Here is a 21975-nt window from a genome sequence, read left to right on the forward strand (position 1 = left end):
AGCTTTGGGCCACTGAGTAATGGTACACAAAACGTATGTGTTAATTTGTTGGCCCTTAAGACAGTACATAACTTCTAGCATTGGTGTTGGCAAAAGTATTGATCACCATACTCATTTGGCTGATTGCAAACCTTAACAATGAACACAATAATATAGAAAAATTCAGTTACAGTATTATTTACATTATTCATTGGAGTGCCAAACTCTGAGAAGAAATTTGAAGCATGTTTAGTTTGGGATAAGATATTTATGTTCAAACCTCTCCTATCACACTTAATATGCACATTATTCTTTGCCTTCAATATAGTAAATTCATCTTTTTGTCTTGTGTCCCAATCAGGCTAGCCTCCTTCTGTACCCCCAGCATCTATTAAAAGGTTATAGAATGAATCATTTCCATTGTTTAGCATCACTTGACAGACTAATAATTGGATTTAAGGCACGTTCCACTAAATACAGCTTGAAATTTCATTATTCCATTTAAACTAATCCAATTAGTTAGAGATGATCATTTAATTTGGCAAGGATTCTAATCACTCATCAGCAAAGTTCCCTGACATGAATCTTTTATTTTCCTTCAAAGAAAAACCCATTGTGGAGAAACGGTTTGCTTGACAGCTCTTGATGGGGAATGTGGACACCAACCATGTTCCAATCATGTAAAGATTTCTTCAGTCACACCTAAGAACAGTCACCTTGTCATGTCATATACCCAGTATGACAAATCACCACTGTGTTCTCTGACACAACATGGCATTATTAGGTTCCCAGAAATCTATAACAAAAGACTGTAACAGACAGAACAGATATAAATCTTCTTATAGTGGACCAAAGGATAGTTGTGATTTTTCTAATAGGTTGTGCTGTATTCTTTTGCTTTGCAAAGAGTATGCTATAAATGATAAATCTGTTGGCTGGTAAGAACTAATCCATAGCCTATACTGGATTGTGTGTTTTTTTGTTTTTAATTGGAATGGTGATCTCAGGTTCAATAAATTCCTCATGTTAAGTATTTGGCTAAGTTCTCATTCAACAAGATGAGTCACAAGTGACATATCACTTGATGGGTAAACTGCCAATCTGTTAGGCTTGTAAGAGGTGGGAGATTCTACTTCATACATAAAACCTCCATCAATTAAAGACCTTCCCAATTTCAGATGTCTACTCTCAATACCAGGAAGACTATGAGAATAGGAACAGAACAATGGTAGATATAGCATTCTTAAGCTACATCTCATAAATACAATTCAGAATGTCTGAGCACATTCAAAAGGAACTGAGCACAGGACCTAGATTTCCTGCTTCAGCTATTTAGGGTGTTTAGATTTGTTAGGATTGAAACATTTTCCTTTCTTTACCATTGTTTGTCTTAAACCTGGCTGGTATCAGGTCTGTATCTCCAGCTATGCAGGTTTCTACTGCTCTCTGAAGTTCATGCTTTAGCTTTTCCTTGATGTCATTGCTTTTCCAAGTGAGCAGCAGAGAAACCAGTAGAAACTCTGTAAACCTCTGTAAACCACCCAGGGTCACTTTGCAACCGAGATGGGTGGTGACAAATTGGATGGATGGATGGATGGATGGATCATAATCTTAGCCTTGCTTTGCTTGCTTGCTTGCTTCCTCTTTTCTTTCTTTCTTTCTTTCTTTCTTTCTTTCTTTCTTTCTTTCTTTCTTTCTTTCTTTCTTTCTTTCTTTCTTTCTTTCTTTCTTTCTGATGCCCATTGGGCCTCAGAGGGAAAAGTAAATGGGAAGAAACAGCAATTATGTTGAATGGAAGATAGCTTGCTGACAGATCCCTCCAAATCTGGAACTGCACTAGTGATGAATATATCACCTTGTTGAAAGTTTAACAAAAATCTGAGGCTTGTGAAAGGGCTGTGAGTTACACTCTATGCATTCTCTGTAAAAGACTGTAAATAATCTAAATTTTCCAATATTTTCTGTTCTATTGAAACTTTGCCTAATTCAGTTCTATGGACACTTGCTTTATCTTCTTTAGAAATCCAAAAGGAAGTTATTTGGTGAATTGCGTGATCATATTGTAGTCTGTGTTTTTGGAGATGCCACCTCAACCATGATTGGACTACGCAACTTTGTGATGCCGCTGCGAGCTAGCAACTTTGCATTCAGTGAGCTGAAGGACATTGTCTTCGTTGGGAATCTTGAATACCTCCAGCGGGAATGGGAATTCATCCAGAATTTTCCAAAACTTCACTTACTGAAGGTATAATTGTGTTTTTAGTGGCTAGAAGAGACACTTAATTTTTTGGTGTCAGAGGGAGCATCAATGGATGGGGCAATAATGCAAAATTTTCTTGGCTGTATTACCAGTGTAGATGAAACAAGAATGTTGTGTTCCTCTCCCTCCCTTGCTTTGGTTGGGGTGTGTTTTATGAGCACACTCGCTCTCTCTCTCTCTCTCTCTCTCACTCACACACTCTTTTAAGCCTATTTCAGTCCATATCTATATGTTTGTTTATTTGCATTTGGTTATTTTTATGATCTGGTCTTGGATTGTGATATAATGTTGGTTTGTTCATACTTCCCACCTCACAATATTAGGAAACCGGGCTGGTGATTATTGACAAAGATGGTCAGAGAAGGCTATGGGTGTGCCAAAGGAAAGCATAGGCTATCTTGTTGCCTATCCCATGTAGCATACCTCTTAAAACTCTGCACATTTTCAAAGGAAAAATCTGCCTTTATGAAGCTTCAATTTCAATACAATCCTCAGCGGGGCACCCTGAATTGAAGCTTCCCCACAGGAAGTTCATTTTCCTGAATCCCACTTTCATTTACTGGTGGGATAATAGAGCTGAAGAAAGTATCCTCTTAGCTCTTTTCTGTCTACTTCTTGGGTTTCTGCTTCAAATCAGACGGTCCTTTCGAGGAACATCTGCCATTCTGAAATCTAGGAACCTGTTTTTTTGTTCTGAAGTGCCATTGTTTTTATTTTCTCATTAGATGTTGGATACCTTTATTGTTTGGGGACTATTCTGTACGTTTTGGTCTCAGGAATCCACAGAGGTTGCTTCAAAGTATTGTTAGGAATGTTTACATTAAATGAAAGCTGAGGTTTCAATGCTGTTAGTCCTGCGGTTCTCATATTTCCCACTTTTCTTACCAGGGCAGTGCATTATCTTGTGCAGATCTGAAGGCAGCTGGCATCAAGTATTGCAGCATGTGTGCTGTTCTGTCAGCCAATGCCACAGATGCTGGTAATCAAACACTAGTGGATACCAAATCTATCTTGGCTACTCTGAATATACGTTTCTTGCAGTTCAAGCAAACTCCATCAACAGGTAAAGTGTGGCGATCCCCTGAAGGGTGGAGGTTCAAATGGTGAAGTATGGACAATGCCATTGTCTCCCTTCTAGAGTTGCATCCGATGTTTCAGTCACACAGGGCAGCATTCATGGGATAATGTCACCACCTGTGTGTTGTCATGCTGGCATCATCATGATTTGCTGTAGATGCTACTGGGTGTGACAGAGAAGCAGGCAAAATCACCCCACTGAAATAAATAGAACAAACCTAACTTCTAATATAGAGGGATGATTGATTGATTGATTGATTGATTATGTGCCAACAAATTGTTTCCGACTCCTAGCAACCACACAGATACATTTTCTTCATGATGATCTGTCCCTAACCTGGTCTTTCAGGTCTTCCAACATTGCACCCATTGCCATTGTAACTGGGTCCATTCACCTTGCTGCTGGTTGTCCTCTTCTTCTCTTTCCTTCCACCTTTACCAGCATTACAGACTTTTCCAGAGAGCTGGGTCTTTGCATAATGTGTCTGAAGTAGGATCATTTCAGCCTGGTCATTTGTGCCTCGAGCGAGAACTCTGGGTTGATTTCTTTGATGAGACATCGGTTTGTTTTCTTGGCTGTCCATGGTATTCTGAGAAGTCTTCTCCAATGCCAGAATTCAAAGGTTTCAATACTTTTCCTATCCTGCTTCTTCAAAGTTCAACTTTCACTTCCATAGAGTGTCACAGGGAATATCATGGTTTGCATGATTCTGATCTGTGTAGGTAGAGACACATCACAGCATTTTAATATCTTTTCCAAGGCCTTCATGGCTGCTCTAGTGAGTGCTAGTCTGCAAGCATATTTCTTGACTGCTTGTTCCTTTACTGTTGATGGTTGATCCTAAAAGGCAAAAGCTATCCATTACTTCAATATCTTCATAGCCCATTCTAAGGCTGGTTGTTCTACCTGTTATCATTAGTTTGGTCTTCTTTATATTTAATTTTAGTCCCATTTTTTCACCTTGCTCCTTAACTTTTATTACTAGAGATTGCAGTTCCCTTTGCATTTTCAGCATCAGGGTAGTGTCATCAGCATAGTACAGGTTATTAATGTTTCTTCTTCCAGTTTTAAAACCATACTCAACTTCTTCCAATCCAGTTGTCCTTAATATATATATTTAGCATGCAGGTTGAATAAATAAGGGGAGAGTATGCAGCCTTGTCGCACTCCTTTGCCAACCTGGAGCCAGTCTGTTTCATCATGTTCTGTCCGTACTGTGGCTTCCTGACCTGTATATAAGTTTCTCATGAGGACAATGAGATATTCTGGGATTCCCATTTTTCTGAGCACATTTCACTGCTTGACATAATTGTCACAATCAAAGGCCTTTCTATAATCAATGAAACATATACTGACTTCTTTTTGGTATTCTTTGGCATTCTCAATGATCCAGCATACATCAGCAATAATGTCTCATATTCCTTGGCCTTTTCTAAAGCTAGCTTGAACACCTGGCATCTCTTTTTCTTTTTTCTTCATTTTCAGAACACGATAGAAGGAGAAGGTATGTTATTTATTGATCCTGCCCTCACTCTGATTTGACTTTAACATGACATCTTCATGAGGAAGGTGGGAAGGAACAGCCAGACTCCTTGCCTTTGATGCAACCTTTTCATAGAGGAGGAGGAGGAGAAGCAGCAGCAGCTTATCCATTTTAAATTGTTGCTTTATTCTAGGAAAGAAGGAAGGAAGGAAGGAAGGAAGGAAGGAAGGAAGGAAGGAAGGAAGGAAGGAAGGAAGGAAGGAAGGAAGGAAGGAAGGAAGGAAGGAAAATATTTCAGGACACTTTCCCCTAATTGGTCTCCACTTACTCACCATTTCTTTTTAACATTTGTCACAACTCTAAATTGAATTTGATGAAGGATCTTAATGTGCTTATGAACAAAATCTATGGGCATTTCCACAAAGGATACTATGAATGGTTTTTAATTTCCATCACAGCTGGCCCTTCATTAGAACAAACAATTTTAGCTGTTTTAGGCAGCAAAATACAGGAGTTAGGGGTTCTTCTGTGTCTCCCATCCATTCTCGTCTCTGTAGTTCCCAATCCTGCACCTCCTCTCCAAAGATTCTTAGTTCTTGCAGCAGAAAAAGCGACTCAAGGTTGGATTTCTATCAGTGGGCCAGACACATAATCTAAAAAATTACCTCACTTCCCACAGCATTTTTTTATCATTAGAGCCTCTCTTCTTCTGCCTTTCATTTGCAGAAGAGTGAAGATTTCTCCCCCTCTTGGGAAAGACAATATTAATTAACTGAAAATGAATCGGGGATGGATAGTACACCTAAGTGGTCTGCCCATTTCTTCATTATCCTTCAGGAGGTTTTACAGCACACTGGGCATGCCAAGACAGAGATTAAGAGAGAGAGAGCGCAACACAGAAAATAATTCCATTCAAAGCTAGGAGAGTTGGACAAAAAGAAAAAAAAAAGCCAAAAGAGAAAGCTGGCTTCTCAGGGCAATTATATGCAGGAATGGATTCCATATTCCAGCAGAAATGCCATTTTTCCAAGGATCCTGGCAGCGGCCGAGGTCCACATTGGGGATCTCTGCTGTGTCATTTCTAGCTTCATCCCGTTCTACCTTCATTGTATCATCTGAAGCAAAGACCTCTATTCTGCTACTTGGCAGAGCCAGACCGATTCTTTTTCCTGACAACCTAAAAAAAAAAAAAAAGAACAACTAAGACATAAAAAATGCCTGAGATAAGCACTGTGCAAAAATTCCATTTTATCTGATGGTGGAGGAATGTTACCTAATAGCTACAGCAAGAACTTAGAAGAAGCAGTTTCTGTTCTTAGTAAAGTAAAGGAATTTGTCTCTGAAGGTGCCATCAAATGGTTCTGTGGATAATTTACTAGATTTTTGAAGTACTATTTATATTGTGATTTTTATCTATGCCTATAGATGGATATGGATATGGATACGGATATGGATGGAGGAAAGGGTGGAGGGTGGGAAAACCCTAAAAATACCTTTAATCATGCACAGGCATCAGAGAAAACATGAATTTTTATTTTTATTTTTTTGGGTAAAAAATATTCCATAATGTCTCCCATACAGAAAGTTAAACTATGATAAGAAGGGTAACAAAAGCAGAGAATTCCAATTCTCAGTGTTAAATTCAGCATGCTAGTTTTGGAAGGTAATAGCAAATACAGGCTATGCATACTTTCCAGACAGTAAGTTCCATAAAATACATTAGGACTTTCATATAAATAAACACACACTATTAATATGCTTTTTAAGTTAGAAGGTTCTTCTCTCTTTCTCTCTTTTTTTTAAATATAAAGACAATTAAAAATGTGCCTTTTAAACGCAATGCTTCTCAGTTGCTGACAGACCAGTTTTTGAGTTGTTTTGACGTACTGCCACCCCGCTGTTCCCATTCAGTTGTTATTTTAAACTTTGCAATGGTAGATAAAGTCTCTTTGTTTCATATCAAAAACTTTGCCAAAACTGTGTGTTTTTCTGTCATGAATGTGATGTAGGATTCAGAATTCAACTCCCTTGAATAATTCTAGAGGGAAAAAAAATATATATAGCGGGAAATGTTGGGTTTACATTGAAGATGATAATAATGAAATGGGAATACTTTCCATCTCATAAGTTTAGATTATGTTATACCTGAACTTAGGTAAACTTCTGCATATCTACGGTTTAACCCAGGGGATAGGGAGGGGAGGGGGAATTGCACAATTTTTCACCAGATTTGTATCTAAAGGAGATAGTGGAAAGTAAGTTTAAAATATTAAGGCTACAGGCTGGAAGTTTTGAAACTTTATCCTTCCTCCCTTTTTGACAGTCTTATGCTATACTACAAGAACTGAGTTATTTGGAAAAATAGTACTCACAGGAAGCACTAGAGAGGGAAAGTTAAGGGTAGGACAAAAGGTTTAAGCTAAGATCCCTCTGTCCCAGCATTCCCTGGCCAGATACTGCTGTTTAGTTTACAAGAACAAGATTCAGATAACTACCTCCTGGAACCGATGATCAAACACAAACTGCATCTGAAAATGGAGGGCCCATTTCTAGCTCTTATAAAAACTAAGGGCCACTGATATTGCCAAACTTCTAAAAAAATACTGTACTGAAATCTCATCTCAATTTCCCAAGTTTCTGAAAAGGGACTTTGTTTTTTTCTACCTCATTCTTAGTATGCTTTAGAACAGCACTGGATCTTCTTCTCCTTCCTCTTCTTCTTCTTCTGAGATGGTTGCTTCTGCTGGTACTCATTTCTGATAAGACTTCCATACCTTGCAAGTCACCTTGGCTCTCCTGATTTCTTGATGGAGGAAGGATTGAACTGAAGTATGGGAAGGCAAGGAAGTTTCAGATTCTGCAGAGATGATTGTATGATAAAATACAGGTAGTCCTCAACTTATGGCCACAATTGGGACCGGAACTCCTGTTGCTAAGTGATGTGGTTGTCAAGTGAGTCACACCTGATTTTACTAGCTTTTTTGCCACAATCATTAAGCAAATCACATGGTCATTAAGCAAATCTGGGTTCCCCCATTGACTTTGTTTGTCAGATGCCCCCTAGGAAGGTTGCAAATGGTGATCACATGACCCTGGGATACTGCCTGTCGCAAATACATGCTGGTTGCCAAGTGCTCGAATTTTGATCATGCGACTGCGGGAACGCTGCAACAATTGTAAGTGTGAGAACCGGTCATAAGTCACTTTTTTCAGGGCCATCTTAACTTCAAATGGTCATTAAACAAATGGTTGTAAGTCAAGGACTACCTGTATAAGACACCCTCAAGCACCCTTCAGCCCCCTTGTAATGAAGTTATTACAAGAACTGAATACTCCATCTATTTAAAAGAATGCTTTGATGTTTTTCTCTTTTGAAAAATTAAAACCCCAAGGACTGCAAGAATGGCAATAAATAGAAATAATTTTTCAGCATCGCAATACTATAAACTCTACGCTGTGGGAGTTCAATGAGTGTCTGAAGCCTACCCTTCTCACTTCTTTGCTACCTATTTAAAAGTACAGGAGATTCATGAATGTAAACAAAAATGTGAATAAGGGAACAGTGATACTAATCCCTATCTATGTGTGTCTAAATACATATACAGATAGCATGGGTCACTGTAGCTACCTGACACTGCTGCTTCCTAGAAAAAAGAAAAAAAAAAGATTTTCTCAGTTTTACTCTAATTAGTACCCTGTCATGTTTCATCAAATTCAGATTGGCAAATTTAGGTACTGAACTAAATAATCTTTGGCATAAACTAAACATACAATAGTAATTTAGCTTGACAATTTAATATGATACTGCAATTCAAATGTACAGTAGAAACATGCAATTAACTAATGTTTTGTAATAGCACCCTGCCAAGATGAGAGATTTCAGGTAAAGGGGTTGTATATTGTTTGAGAGCAAAAATATTGACATAAGACAAATGTAACCAGCTATGAGTGGCTGCTTATAAAAACCTCATACATCTTCTTGCTGAGATTCTCATCTACTTCCTCCCTGATTTTAGAATTACTTCCCTATACTTTCCTATTCAGGTGAATTTATTTGCCTACTTGGCCCTATATTATCCAATCTGACCAACAGGAGCTCTCAGAGGTCAACAAGGGGACTTTCCCACTACTCTTACTTGAGGTTTTTCAGTGAAAGGGGCAGGGAACTGAAACTGAAGCCTTCTGTATCCAAAGAAGATGTGTCCTCTTTTCAATATGATATATCTGAACAAACATGCATAACTCTTATGCCAATCCTAGCATTATCCATTTGGAATGCTCTCTTGATTATCAGGTAGAAAAATTCTTTTACATCACATGGTACTTGATCATTTCAATTCATAGGTGCATAACCTGAAGCCGCAAATCTCTATATTGTCTCCTAATCCTGTAGTTGAGATTCCTGGAGCCTCTCTATCCACAATTGCTTCAAATTGACTTTTGGGGTAAGAAATTGTTCCGTCTGGTCAATGGGGAAATAACCAAAAGCCTTTGAAATGGCTTTGATGACATATCAGCAAGGAAAGGTTGAGTCCCCTGCTTCCTCATCTTCCAAACATTATTTTTAATAAACTTTAGAACAACCTTAATCCATGAAATAAACCTTGCAAGAGATGATAGATTTTTCTTTTCTGATGCCAATCCAAACTATGTTGCTCCCTGAGGCAAATTCCATTCCATATACTCAAGCTCTTGGCAGTTGATTCTTACTTCAGCACTGGCAAAGAGATAAGGTCTTCTGCTATATCTGCTAGTTTTTTGAGGAGGGCAGAATTAGTGCCATGGCACATACCGATCTCTCCTGTATGAAAGTCAGCAGGTCAGAAGACTTGGAAATAACACCTGAATCAAGGCACTTGATCTATCTAATGTTAGGGCTGGTACAGTTCTCTTTGGCAAATTTGATCTGTTCTCGTGCCTGAACCATTTTATCATTCAATGGCTAAAAGCCATTTCCGAAAACGTCCCTTCAGAAATGGTAACCTTTCTGGTTGGTGTTTCAAGGAAGATCTTGTGCTGTGGATTCTTGCTTCAGTCTGCTTCCCAGCTTTTGGGCTCCTGTTGTAGCAATTGGAATTGCTAGGGAGAGGGCCTCCTTGAAGAACTTCTGGTAGCTCATTGTTACAGGTTGGTGAGGTTTGAATGGCACTGGAGATTTGCTGCTATGATGGTGATTTTTATTTTTTTTTGTATTTTTTAACAATTAACTCACAAATTATCTTTTGATTTTTTTAAAAAATATAGAAAACTAGAGAAATGTTCACAAATCTATATAAAGAGAGAGAGAGAGAGAGAGAGAGATTAGGAGATGGAGAATACCAGCAGTTTGTTTTATGCTCTTTTTTCTTTAGAGGAGAAAGAATGCTTTCTGAGACATGAACCAAGCAGGCAGGATTAGGCGGCTGTTGACCAGTTTGAAATGATAACAAGTCCTGAGTTTCTGACAGTGCTTTGTACTCATTGGTTAAAATATTCCTCTTGATGTTTAGGAATATGTACAAAATGGATTGCCATAATTGCAAGGCCTTCTTAGATTGTTAAGATATACCTGATGGATATACACATTCTTGCCAATGTGAAGGCATTGACCAGAAAGGGCAATACTGATTGGCTTAGGATTCTCTGTAAGCTGTAGGCCGGTGTTTCTCAACCTTAGCAACTTTAGGTTATGTGGACTTCCACTCCCAGAATTCCCCAGCTAGCATGGCTGGCTGGGGAATTCTGGGAGTTGAAGTCCGTATAACTTAAAGTTGCTAAGGTTGAGAAACACTGCTCTAGGCTGTCACATATATAGATATGACCGTAATCACAGCATCTTAATGTCTCAATAGATCAAAAAAGTAAAAACAGTCTGGTTCAGTCTCAAGTATGTTTTAAAGATTCAGAAGGGCTGGACATCTACAGAACCTCAAAAATCAAACATACAAAACAAAAATTACAAATTGGAGTGACTTAAAAAAAAACAACTATTAAGTTCTATTGCCTAAAAGTCCTCCTCTACATATGTACCAGGTTTTATCTCTGTAATTTGCTTTAAAACAGCCAAAGCAACCTGAAGGATTCTTAATTAGGTTGTCCCAATCAGAGACATTTCAACTTTTTCTGCAAGAGAAGGACACTTTTAATTTACAAAAATTAAATAAAACTAGTGAATAAAACTAATGAAGGTGAATTCCAGTTGCTGAATTCCATGAATTCAGTTTGGAAAACTCATATTTAATTACATACTTGAAATCAATCCTTTCCTGTTTTCAAAACAGTTCCCAATTCAAAAATGTGCACACAAAAATTCTGGAAGAACCACACACCAAAAATATTCCAGTAAGTACAAAAATGTATAATGAATGCACATGAATGTCAAGTAGCCCCTCCCTTCTCCATAATGTGGGGAAAAAAGCCTAAACCAATATTTGCTCACCCCTGAATACTACCCTCAACATTTCTGTTTTGGCCTATCCCACTTCAATGAGACTGTGGTTGATTAGCTGATATTTTGACAAAACTAAAGCAAAATCAGTAAAAAGGTTAAGAGGAGCTAGTGATCACAGTTAACAGACAATGTAGATCTCAGCATGTAACAGCAGGTGGTCAACTGTATCTGGAGTTGGGTCCTGGTTAGTTTTTGGATAGAAGATTATTCCTGGCTCAGGCTAAGCCAGGAAGTTGGATGTAGATAGATAGATAGATAGATAGATAGATAGATAGATAGACAGACAGACAGACAGACAGACAGACAGACATGTCTCCCAAAAGGCAATAACAAACGACTTGCTTTTGTTACCAAGAAAGCTGCATAGACGTGTCTACCTAAGTCAACAGGGGTCAAGTCTTACTTGAAAGAGACTTGACTTAAGCAACGTAGATCCTCTTTCTGAGATGCTGATAATTTCCCTGTCTTTAGGAGCCTCTTATAGCATGTGTGAAATCCTTTTATCTCTTCAAGCTGTTTTTACAATTTGCTGAGTGGCTGCTATAGGGTTCATTGACATATAAACTGGATTAACTACTGCATAAAAGTTCCCCCTGGATTGCATTGTCTATGTGGATGCTCCAGTATCTATTTTTAATTCCTTTAGCTTTTGACAAAACAATCCCACCAACATGTTTAATACTGCCCAAATTCCTGCTTATACAGCCAATTCTACTTTTAATCCAATTTATTACAACCTTGGCAGTATGACCTTGCTTTTGTCATTAACATATTGGAGAGAGAACTAAATGCTGCAAATATTTTTCAGGATTTAAGAAGTAGGGAATTCTTCCCCCCCCCCCCCCAATTTTCAAGGCTTATGAGCAGGGCAGGGTTTGCTTTGTATCAAAACCAACAATTAAAAAAGATGATTAAGCCAGTCAAATGTGTACCTTTTTCCTCCTTTTTTTCATGAATTTAGTCTGTTCCCTTGTGTTGAAACAATTGCAATTGTCCTTTTCCCAATGGAGAAAAACTAACCAAATTTGCCAATGGTGTATATTTTACAGGAAACTTTGAGGCAAATCTGAAGATTCCTATTTGCAGCATCAGGCCAAAAGATGCGAATATAAGGAGAGTGGGGATTTCTGCAAAAGGACATTAAGGCTGTAACATTTAGGACGTGATCTTAGTGTGTTTGGGAATGTGTCCTAGAGGACTTCAGGGTGCTTTGGTCTCTGTTTCAGGAAGAAGACAGAGATTCAGTCTTAACAAGGCTTCTCCAAACTGCCCTAGAAATGTCTACAACCTTTCCCTTTCTGATAACTTTGCTCTGATATTAGTAAAAGCAAAAGGGATATTCTTAAGGTAGATTAGCAAAGATAATGGATTTTCCACATTGATATCTTTCCAATTCATATGATACACCATCAGAATGCAGAATTACAGAATGGAAATATACTGTAATTGTTTCCCACTCCAGCCATTGGAAGGAGAGAATTTTCATGGGATCCTCATGGGAGAAGTGCCTAATTTTTTTGCATTTAATTCAGTTATGTTATGGCTATGAGGTATGTTTCAAGTTTCAGTAAACAATAAGATATTAAAAAAAAATCAAAAAGAAAAAAGAAAAATAGCAGAAAAAATACAGAAAAGAGAAAGCAGCTTCCAACTTTCTTTGGTATAGATATAGATATAAAATACATTCACCTCTTCCTCTACTATTTAAAATAATTACATATTAGATCTATCTCTTACCCTAATATTTAAGAAAAATTACAAATTATACGAGTCTATATCAACAAAAAGTATTAAAAAATCAATACAAAGTATTTCTATAGTTATAGAATAAATCAGTCATCAAATCCCAAGATCAAGATATGTTTGATTATCATGGCTTTCACTTTATTATTGTTTTATTATATAGAAACCTCCCAAAGGTTTCTAAAGATTAAAGGGAACTTCTTTCACTGAGATTCTCAAAATAGGAATTGAGGGTAGACGAGAAAGCTTCAAAATGATGGACAAGCATGTAACAGAAAAGCACCAATAGTAGTCCCTCCACTACCTCCAGAAAAAAAGCTAGCTCCAAAGTAGCCCTGGAAGAAATCTGAAAGAAATTCTCAAGCAGATAGAAGTACAGAAGCAGCTTTTCACCAAAGTTCCTTTTTCTGTTCTTTTGTTTTCCAAGATTTCTGGGCAGATTTAAATATGCAGGTTTGTTGCTACTGTCTACCATGCTGCAGCCAACTTAAGGCATGCTAGCAAAAATAAAAGAAAGCTGTGGCAATTTTTTCCTTCATCTTCCTTTTACGGGGCCAATGAGCAATGCTATTGATTGGGTAAGGCAAGTGTTTGAAACCCCTGTTGAATGATTCCCTATAAGCAAACAGTAAATCAAAGAAATAAATCAAAATAAACTTAAAACGGAAACAAGGTAAAGCAGCAATGAGCAAACTAAGGAGCCAAATTGGTATTGAACATAAAGCATTTGCACCATCTCTGAAAAAGCAGTGAAGAAGCCCCCACACAACTGATCAGAGGTTGTGAAATCTATGCTTACCCAATCCATGTCAGTTTTACGTGTATTTAATTATCAGTCCCTTTCCTTCCTTCCTGTTTTGTTTTTTGTTTATAGATACTTTTATCCCGCCTTTATTCTTTTTATAAATAAATCAAGGCAGAAAATGTACCTAATATTCCTTCCTCCTCCTATTTTCTCCATAATAAAAACCCTGTGAGGGGAGTTGGGCTGAGAGAGAGCGGCTGGCCCAAGGTCACCCAGCCGGCTTTCATGCCTAAAGTGGGACTAGAACTCACCGTCTGCTGCTTTCTAGCCTGGTGCCTTTCCAGCCTGGGGCCTGGTATTTGCACACTTGGGGGCAACGGGGAGAGGTAAAGATAAGAAGCCTTGCACTGAACTGGGTGAGTTTATTTACATTCCCATATGCATCTTACCACCAAAATATGCCTTTCAGTAAGCCCTTTTAAAGCCAAGAACTGTAGCACAACATCTAGAGAACACCTAATCCAAAGGATAGCTGCCTTCCGAACTGCACGTTAATTAAGAAGTGAATTAAATTGGGTTATTCAGGGAAAAAAAGAAAAGCAGCCTGGGCAAAATGAGTTCCATTTGTAATTCTGCAAACCTTCCAAGATAATGAAGTTCTGGAACTGAACTGAGGGCCAGAGATGTCTCTTTGTTTGCATTAAATAACATTTAAGACGTGTTTGTTGGCAGACTGGGAACTTCTTATGTTTATGCCTGACTTTCTTTGTTTCTTTTCTCTCCCCCCCCACCCCCCCCACCCCCATCCACTTACCCTGATATCAAAAGTTTATCCAAAGGGATTCAGTGAAGATTCAATTGGAGTTCAATCACGCATTTTTTCCAAACGGATCCCTGTCATCACTGAGCTTAGTAAGTTCTTCTTTAGGAACAAATTTCACCGAAGCAATATGCCTGCTGCATTATTTATTTACTGCCAGCTCTCTTTAGAATTCACAGATAGAAAGTGACAGCGTGCCGTGTCCAAAGAACAATAAAAGGGTTGACTTAAATGTTAATTCAGCAACTTTAAAGACGTCTTGATGGCTTATCGGGAGAATAAATATAATGAAGTGTTACAAAGACTCAGCTTGAAGCTAAACAAAAGTTTTCCATCTGGAGGGGTTTTCTCCCACTCCTGCCCAAGGGTGGGTACCCCCAAAATGATGATTTTTAAGTGATTTTTATGATGATTTGGTCTTCTATCCCCACCCACTTTTTTTTTTTTTTTTGGGGTGCCTTCAAATCATTGTTGACTCCTGGATTAGTCCCTGCAGTTTTCTTGGTAGATTTTTCAAAAGTGGCTTGCCCTTGCCTTCTTCTTCCTAGGGCTGAGAATGAGGGACTGGCCCAAGGTCATCCAGCTGGCTTTGTGCTAAGACAGGACTACAGCTCACGGTCTCCCAGTTTCTAGCCTGATGCCTTAGCCACTACACCACACTGGCTGTCTATCCCAGTTGGTAGCATTTACCCTAGGAGCTTTTAGGGAAACTGCCATGGTTTAATAGCAGAATAGATCCTTGCTATACGTAAGATTGAAAATCCAACCCCTTGTAATTTCAGAAAGGGCTGAGGAAAACTCTAGTATGAAACCTTGCCAATCAGTGGAAATAATATTGAGATACACCAACCAACATTATGACACTGCATGCATATATTCCCAAATACTATTTTCCTTTGAAAGAATTCTAAAGTAAATTCTTTCATCAAACTGTTCTGGGAGGAGAATTTCTGTAACTGGCACCATATGCATTTTCATGCTGTTGTAGCAACGGGCCTTGTTGAGTTTTTCCCACTGAAAGTTTCCATGTATGATAGGCTGATACCTGCAAGCAGTTGACTTTCTGTTGCTTGTTTGTTTGGGGGGTTTCTCCTCCTACAGAGGTAGCTGCCAATGCACAATTCTTTCAACAGAGTGGAATGGAAAAATCTGACTACTCAGACCGCCTATCCAAAGGGACACTATTTTCTGACAGCTTTTTGGATTCTCTCTTGTGCACAGTAAGTTCCTGAAAGACCACCTAGTTCAGGTTTCTTATTAAACTGTCCTTCTCTGTAGGATGGGTCAATTAACTCCTTGAACTTCTCCAACTTAGTCAGAAATGCAAACTGTTTCTACTAATCGTACTTGTTCAGTTTCATTCATTTTCCTTATTTAAACATATAGGTCTCTAATGTAACCAAGAGAGCCCAAGTCAGAGTACCATGTTATCAGAACACAATACATTAATTTACCATAAAGATAGGTGTATTTATCTGGAAATTCATGACCTATGTCACTGTAGTTCCTGAAGGTACATAATGATTTTTACAGTGGACATGTTCTAGCATCACAAGCAGTGCTCAATTGGCTTAAGGTTGTAGACGTATTCCAGAGTTGTAAATTTAGATCAAGTTTTATATACAGACAAACAACTTCACAGTGAAGAAAGCATCCAGAGGAACAAACCCAAGAAAAATAGAGTTCAAAGATAATGTCAAATGCTGAAGGTCTTTGCAGATAGAAATCCTAGGACAGAAATCAATCTAGGTCTTCACAGATAGGCAACAACCAGGAAGCCCAGGTTATTTCCTAAATACCAGCACTCTCTTACCCTACTAAGCACAGGTAATCCTAACCAGCTCTTCCTTCCTTCAGCAAGTTACTTCTAACTCACCCAGCCAGGTTCAGTTGTTTCTCAGCATAGCTAAATATTGGGTGGATATGAGGTGGATAGATGAGGCTTATGGTCTAGATCAGGAATTGTTAGGTCCAGAGCCAAAATTGTAGGCCTGATTACTGGCTCAGCATCATAGCTGGGGCCTGGCACCACAACATCTACTTTATGGTGTGCCTCCCATGGCCTTCTTTCTCATCTAAAGAGCATTGTCAAGATCAAGCTGTGCCAGGATAGAAGATCCAGTGCATTCCTTGGCTTCTGAGTCTATTCTGAATTATGTAACTTAAGTGTTGACCTTTCCTTCTAAGCTGGAGACCATTTGGGTCATGAGTTGTCACTGAGTTAAGAACTGCCAATTGCTTTGGGGCCCAGGTCAAAAACACACTATAGTGCAGAAAATGTTACACAGTCTGGGACCAAGTACCTGCCTAAGGGAGTAAGCAGGGCTGGCAATCCCCATATTGTTCTCCTTCCATTTTTAGATCACAAATGGTCATTAACAGGGGGTGCTCTGCTGATTCCATAACTGGTGCAATTTAATGTCAACAGTTCTAGTTTTTCACTGGTGAAGCCTACATTATGGAATAAACTGCCACTGGATTTGAGATAGGTCCCTTTCTTACTACAAATTAGAAAGGCTCTCAGAACATATTTCTTCACTTGCGCCATTCAGAGTTTATATACATTATGGATTTTATCACTGCATTATCAGCTACCCAGAACCACTAGAATTGGGTAATGTATAATTTTGCTAGGCCTTCATTAGAAATGTAAATGAAATCTGCCAAATTTCAGGAAAAAGGACATAAGCTGCCAAAATTCTGTCATGGAATAGACAGAAATGAAATCACAGAATCACTAGCATTTTTCTCTCAATATGTCTCGGCTCAAAACATTCAAACAAAAAGGGATCTATTTAGGGGAGTTGCATGCAAAAACTTCTAACTAGGTCCTTACAAAGCAAAACAATATTAAAGATAGTTGTATGTAAAATATATGCAGTAGGGAAAGTTACATATGGCAACAATTGGAATTTTTAAAAAACTCTCAGTATGATGGGTGTCTATTGCTAAAACACTACCTAGCAGTAATTTAGATAAGTTATGTTGAATTTTACACAGGTTTCCTAAGCATTGCTAAAACACGACTCAAAGAGAATGTTGATGTAATTATGATGCAGTGATATAATGGCCAATTTTTGTAGTGTTTAATTAGTGAGTACATGCCCATCAAATGTCTTTTCCTCTTCCCTAACACAACATTATTTTAAGAATGCTATTCCTCATTTTATAATATAGAGACTCTTTTCAATATATCAAAGCAATGATGCCCAACTTTTTGGTCAGGAGCTACAATTATCTTTGAGTGATATGCCACTTTCCAAAAAATGTATACAGGCAGGACAAAAAAATGAATTGGATTTAATTTTAATTTTAATCCAATTAATTTGAACGATATGATTAATCCCCATATGCTTAATAATGTTCCTCTTTGCTCACCAAAATAACAATCGCAATAACAATCAGCAACAACTTTGAAAAAGCCTGATAGTGCTGCAAGTTATGAATTCTGTGTTGAACTTTGAATAAATAAATTGGAGGGATATTCTGATACAAAGCAATCTCTTTCTACTTGTCTTCCTTTTTATTCTGAAAACTCCAGTGGTGTATTTAACTCAGCAAATAAAATACAGAGGGAAACAGGTGACACACAAATCCTTCTATTTTCTCCAAGTCAGAGAATGCAACAATCCTTTTGATGTTAAAAAAAGAAGTGTAACTGAGAAATGTTAAAGAGCTCAGCCCTATCAAGCTAAGTATGTAAAATGCCAATTCCTTTCGAGCAAGATAAACCTGACCTAGTGCTCAGGATAATACTGGATAATTCCATCTTTAAAAATGCTGATATAGCTGTAAAAATAATGGAACACAACTCACCAAAATGGCCTATGTCTTCATAGACAAAGGCAGACAAGTTGTCTGCTCTATTTCTGCCTTGCTTATTCTCCTTATGCTTTCTGTTGATTAGAATAGTAATCACAACCTCATTATAGTATTCTGGATACCTGAAGTTATTGTGTAATGAAACAAATATTTTGCCCAACATGTTAAATTTTGGTGGCTGATCAACCTGAAATCCAATGGCCCAGAGTTGCTCTGCAATGAAATGGGCGGTGACAAATCTGAAATATAAATAAATACAATAAATAAATATACATCTCATCATACCCCAATCTCATTTGCTCTTAGTTGTGGCTAAATATGACATCCAAACCCATATCAGTCATACTTTTTGGCTAGCGCTAACTAAAATTTGAAACCCCAGTTTTTGGTTTGTATTAAATAGAAATGGCAGTCAATTAACCATAGAAAACCCATCAACCATGGCTAAGAAGTTGCATAGTTGAGGGTAAAGAGGCATTGCATGGTTTCACATTTAGTAGGTGAATATGTATGCAAACACTTTCATTGTGTTATGGCCTCATTTTCAATAAATACATTCTGGTATTTCAATTCAAGAACTGTACCTAGAATCACAAAACATGCTTACTGAAAAGTTGGGGAAGACAGTCTGTCAGAGCCAAAATTTCTGAAACAGCTTGCTTTGAGTAACTTTATTATAACATGCATATCTCAGGTCAAGCAGCTTTCCAGCGTTCACACTCATAATTACAAAATATAAAAACAGGGTGTGGGAAAGTAAAGTTGACATGAATTTTCTAGAGTAATTGTAGTTACTCATTCATCCAAATTAAACTGTGTTGTATTCTCAAAACTGCTCACCAGCTTGCTTCCATTTTCTTATTAATAATCTCAAAATTGGTCTGGGATTTCCAGGTTCAGATCAGTCAGGCTTACTGTGTGTACTAAATTGTTGAAAAACGTTCTATATCCTGCACAGAAAACATTATAACGGGAATATTTTCTAGCAGGGCGGGAAGCAGTCCAAATGAATTATTTAATTCTCCAAATTCAGCAAAGGCTTCTCCTTCTAAATAGTGGCTTATTTAAAATAGTATAGTGGTTGAATAGTTGGATAGGAACTGAAGAAACCCTGTGTTAAGTCCTTGACCATTTCATTGGGTAATTTTAGGGCAGGAAATATTTCTCAGACCATCCTACTTTACAAGATTATTATTAAAAGAATAACAAGCAGGAGTAGCTACTTGCATGGTGCTCTGAGCTCCCTAGAGGCACAGAAAGACAGATAAAGAAGAAAAAAAAAATGAAAAATTTGACTCTTCCGCTCTTCGGCATACATAATAACATCCTACAGTGTTCTCAATGTGTTGAGTGGCAACTAGTCCCAAGAAGCCCACCCTGATTATGCTAATGCACATCATTTTTCTTTAAAAGCACATATCTGCACATTTCTTTGTAGGCAAATCAGTATAAAAAGGATTGCCCAATCACATAAAGTTTCCACCCTGGTCATTTAATTTGGAGTGAATTGAGTTTGCTATCCTTTCTCGTATCTGATTGACACAAATGTCAATCCTCAGTCTTCTATTACTTTTCATTGCAGACCTACCATAATTACCATGTACTGGCTTTGCTTCAGACACTGGTGACGGGTGGGACCAGCCCAGATCTTGAAGAATATTTGGCAGAGGAGACTTCATTGATTGGCAGTGACAGCAGTATGATGCACTATGGACCTAGAAACAGATGTAAACTGGCTCTTTTAATGCTAATAGACAATCCACTGTCAGTGGAAGGACTACTGGTAAGTTTCATTAGATGCCAGCTGATTTAATTCAAGCTATTCCATTTTGCTGTCATGGATAACTCTCTAATGAGTCAACATGTTAGGAAGCTAAGCATCCTTATTTGATGGTCCTGAGTTAAGTATCATTATGTGGTTCTGGATCACATGCTTGAACATTGCCAAGTCAATCCTAAACATAGTATTGAAATCAAGATTCACATTTAGAACATTGTCCTAGAGCCAACAGGCAAAGCTTCCATCAAGGTTAATGGTTAGGAGCAGTTGGACGTATAAACATGTGTAGTTGTAATATGAACTGCATGTATTTGAAAAACAGAAAGATAACTTCTGCCTGTATTGGCTCCAGCTTTTGAAATGCTCTTAGGCAAGATGTCTTCAGTGGGTCTCCACACTACTTATCTACCTGAATACAATAATTGTCAATACATGAGAAAAAGAGCTGATTTTACTGCTGATCAATAGCAGTGGTATAGGCAAAATGTCACAGTTATTCTGCTCAGAAGGAACAGGTGATACCTTTCTAATATTTTTAAAAACTCCAGTGTTTGGAAAATGATGTGAACTGATAGTCTTTAGCAACTCTGAGACAGTGCAGGCAACTCTAACATACATTGTAAAATTTCCATTCTGCTGGAATCTTCACTGGATCAAATAATTTTGTAAATGTGAAGCATGGACTAATCAGATACAACCCATTTACTATAAAGATGTATACATTATCCTCTCTTCTTTGACATGTCTATGGATTCATTCTGCTCAACATTCCACATCTGAATTCCTTGCATAAAAGATTTGCTAGGAACTACCAATTCTATTAATTCTGCCTTTTCCATTTTTTTTATATGCCAGCTGTAAGTTCTATTCAGCCCCAGTATGGATGAATCCAGCAAAAAAAAAAAAGTCCAGTACTTTGGAAAGAACTACAGAAATTTGGAAGGAGTTCAGGAAAAAAAAAGATCTTTAACTTCCTGTTTTCCCAAGAAGGAGACGTGGGAAACCTGCCTTTTTTGAACTATGATCTTCTACCTCTAGTTTATGGGTCTTCAGTCAATGAAGGATGACTGATATAGAATCAAAAGCGTTCTTTTTTTTCTTTGCAGATCTTCTTTGGGGATGTGTTCACTAAAGCCCTTGACATGTATGGAATTGTTTGTTTTGGTATCTACCGCCTGAAAGCCAACCCCAATCCACATGAATTCAGGAAAGTATAGTAAAATTGAAATTTTCTCATACATGCTCAGCCATCTTCCTGGATGCCCATAAACAACTGAACAGGAAAATATTGACATGATCAATATTATTTCAAAAACTACACGGAGTTTGTATTTTAAAAAGTAGATTTGGGGAAGCATAGTACAATGAAACATCATTAGTAAAGGACAGAATTTGGGAGTAGTAATGGAATAATGAGCTTTGCTTTGTCCTGTGAGATTTGTTCTTGTTTAATCTTCTTTTAAATCCATTTCATCCAGCACAACTTCTAATAGTGAATTATGCAATTATAATTAATGTATGGCGTTTACTCTCATGAGATGCAATGGAGGCTGCTGGCTCCATTGGTTTTAAAAGGCAGTGAGATAAATTCACAGACAGTGAGTCTTAGTAACTTTTAGCTGTGATCATGATATGAAAGTCTCCAAATGAATATCCCTTGCTTGGGAGGAACAGAAGGAGAAAACTGTTGCCTTTATGGCCTGATTGTGATCTTCCTAGAGACACTCTAGTTGGCTACTAGGGGAAATAAGATGCTGGACTACATAACAGTGTAGATATCTACTACAAAATGGATCAGACCTCTCACCTATATAGCTCAGACTCTCCTTGAGGTA

General features: G+C 37.9%; 1 protein-coding gene across 1 annotated transcript in view; it reads left to right on the plus strand.

Moving 5' to 3' along the window:
- The window catches only part of KCNU1 (potassium calcium-activated channel subfamily U member 1), a 68247-nt gene extending 46890 nt beyond the window's left edge, over positions 1–21357 (plus strand). The window contains exons 21-25 of the mRNA XM_088138795.1: positions 2000–2224; positions 3128–3302; positions 15640–15758; positions 19943–20143; positions 21247–21357. Coding sequence (XP_087994921.1) covers positions 2000–2224; positions 3128–3302; positions 15640–15758; positions 19943–20143; positions 21247–21357 — 831 coding nt within the window. The remainder of the gene's footprint in view (positions 1–1999; positions 2225–3127; positions 3303–15639; positions 15759–19942; positions 20144–21246) is intronic.
- The last annotated feature ends 618 nt before the right edge of the window (positions 21358–21975 follow it).

Source organism: Python bivittatus, unplaced genomic scaffold, assembly GCF_059951505.1.
Source record: "Python bivittatus isolate LINGU-HERP-01145 unplaced genomic scaffold, Pbiv_v1 ctg000320_np1212, whole genome shotgun sequence".
Lineage (NCBI taxonomy): Eukaryota > Metazoa > Chordata > Lepidosauria > Squamata > Pythonidae > Python > Python bivittatus.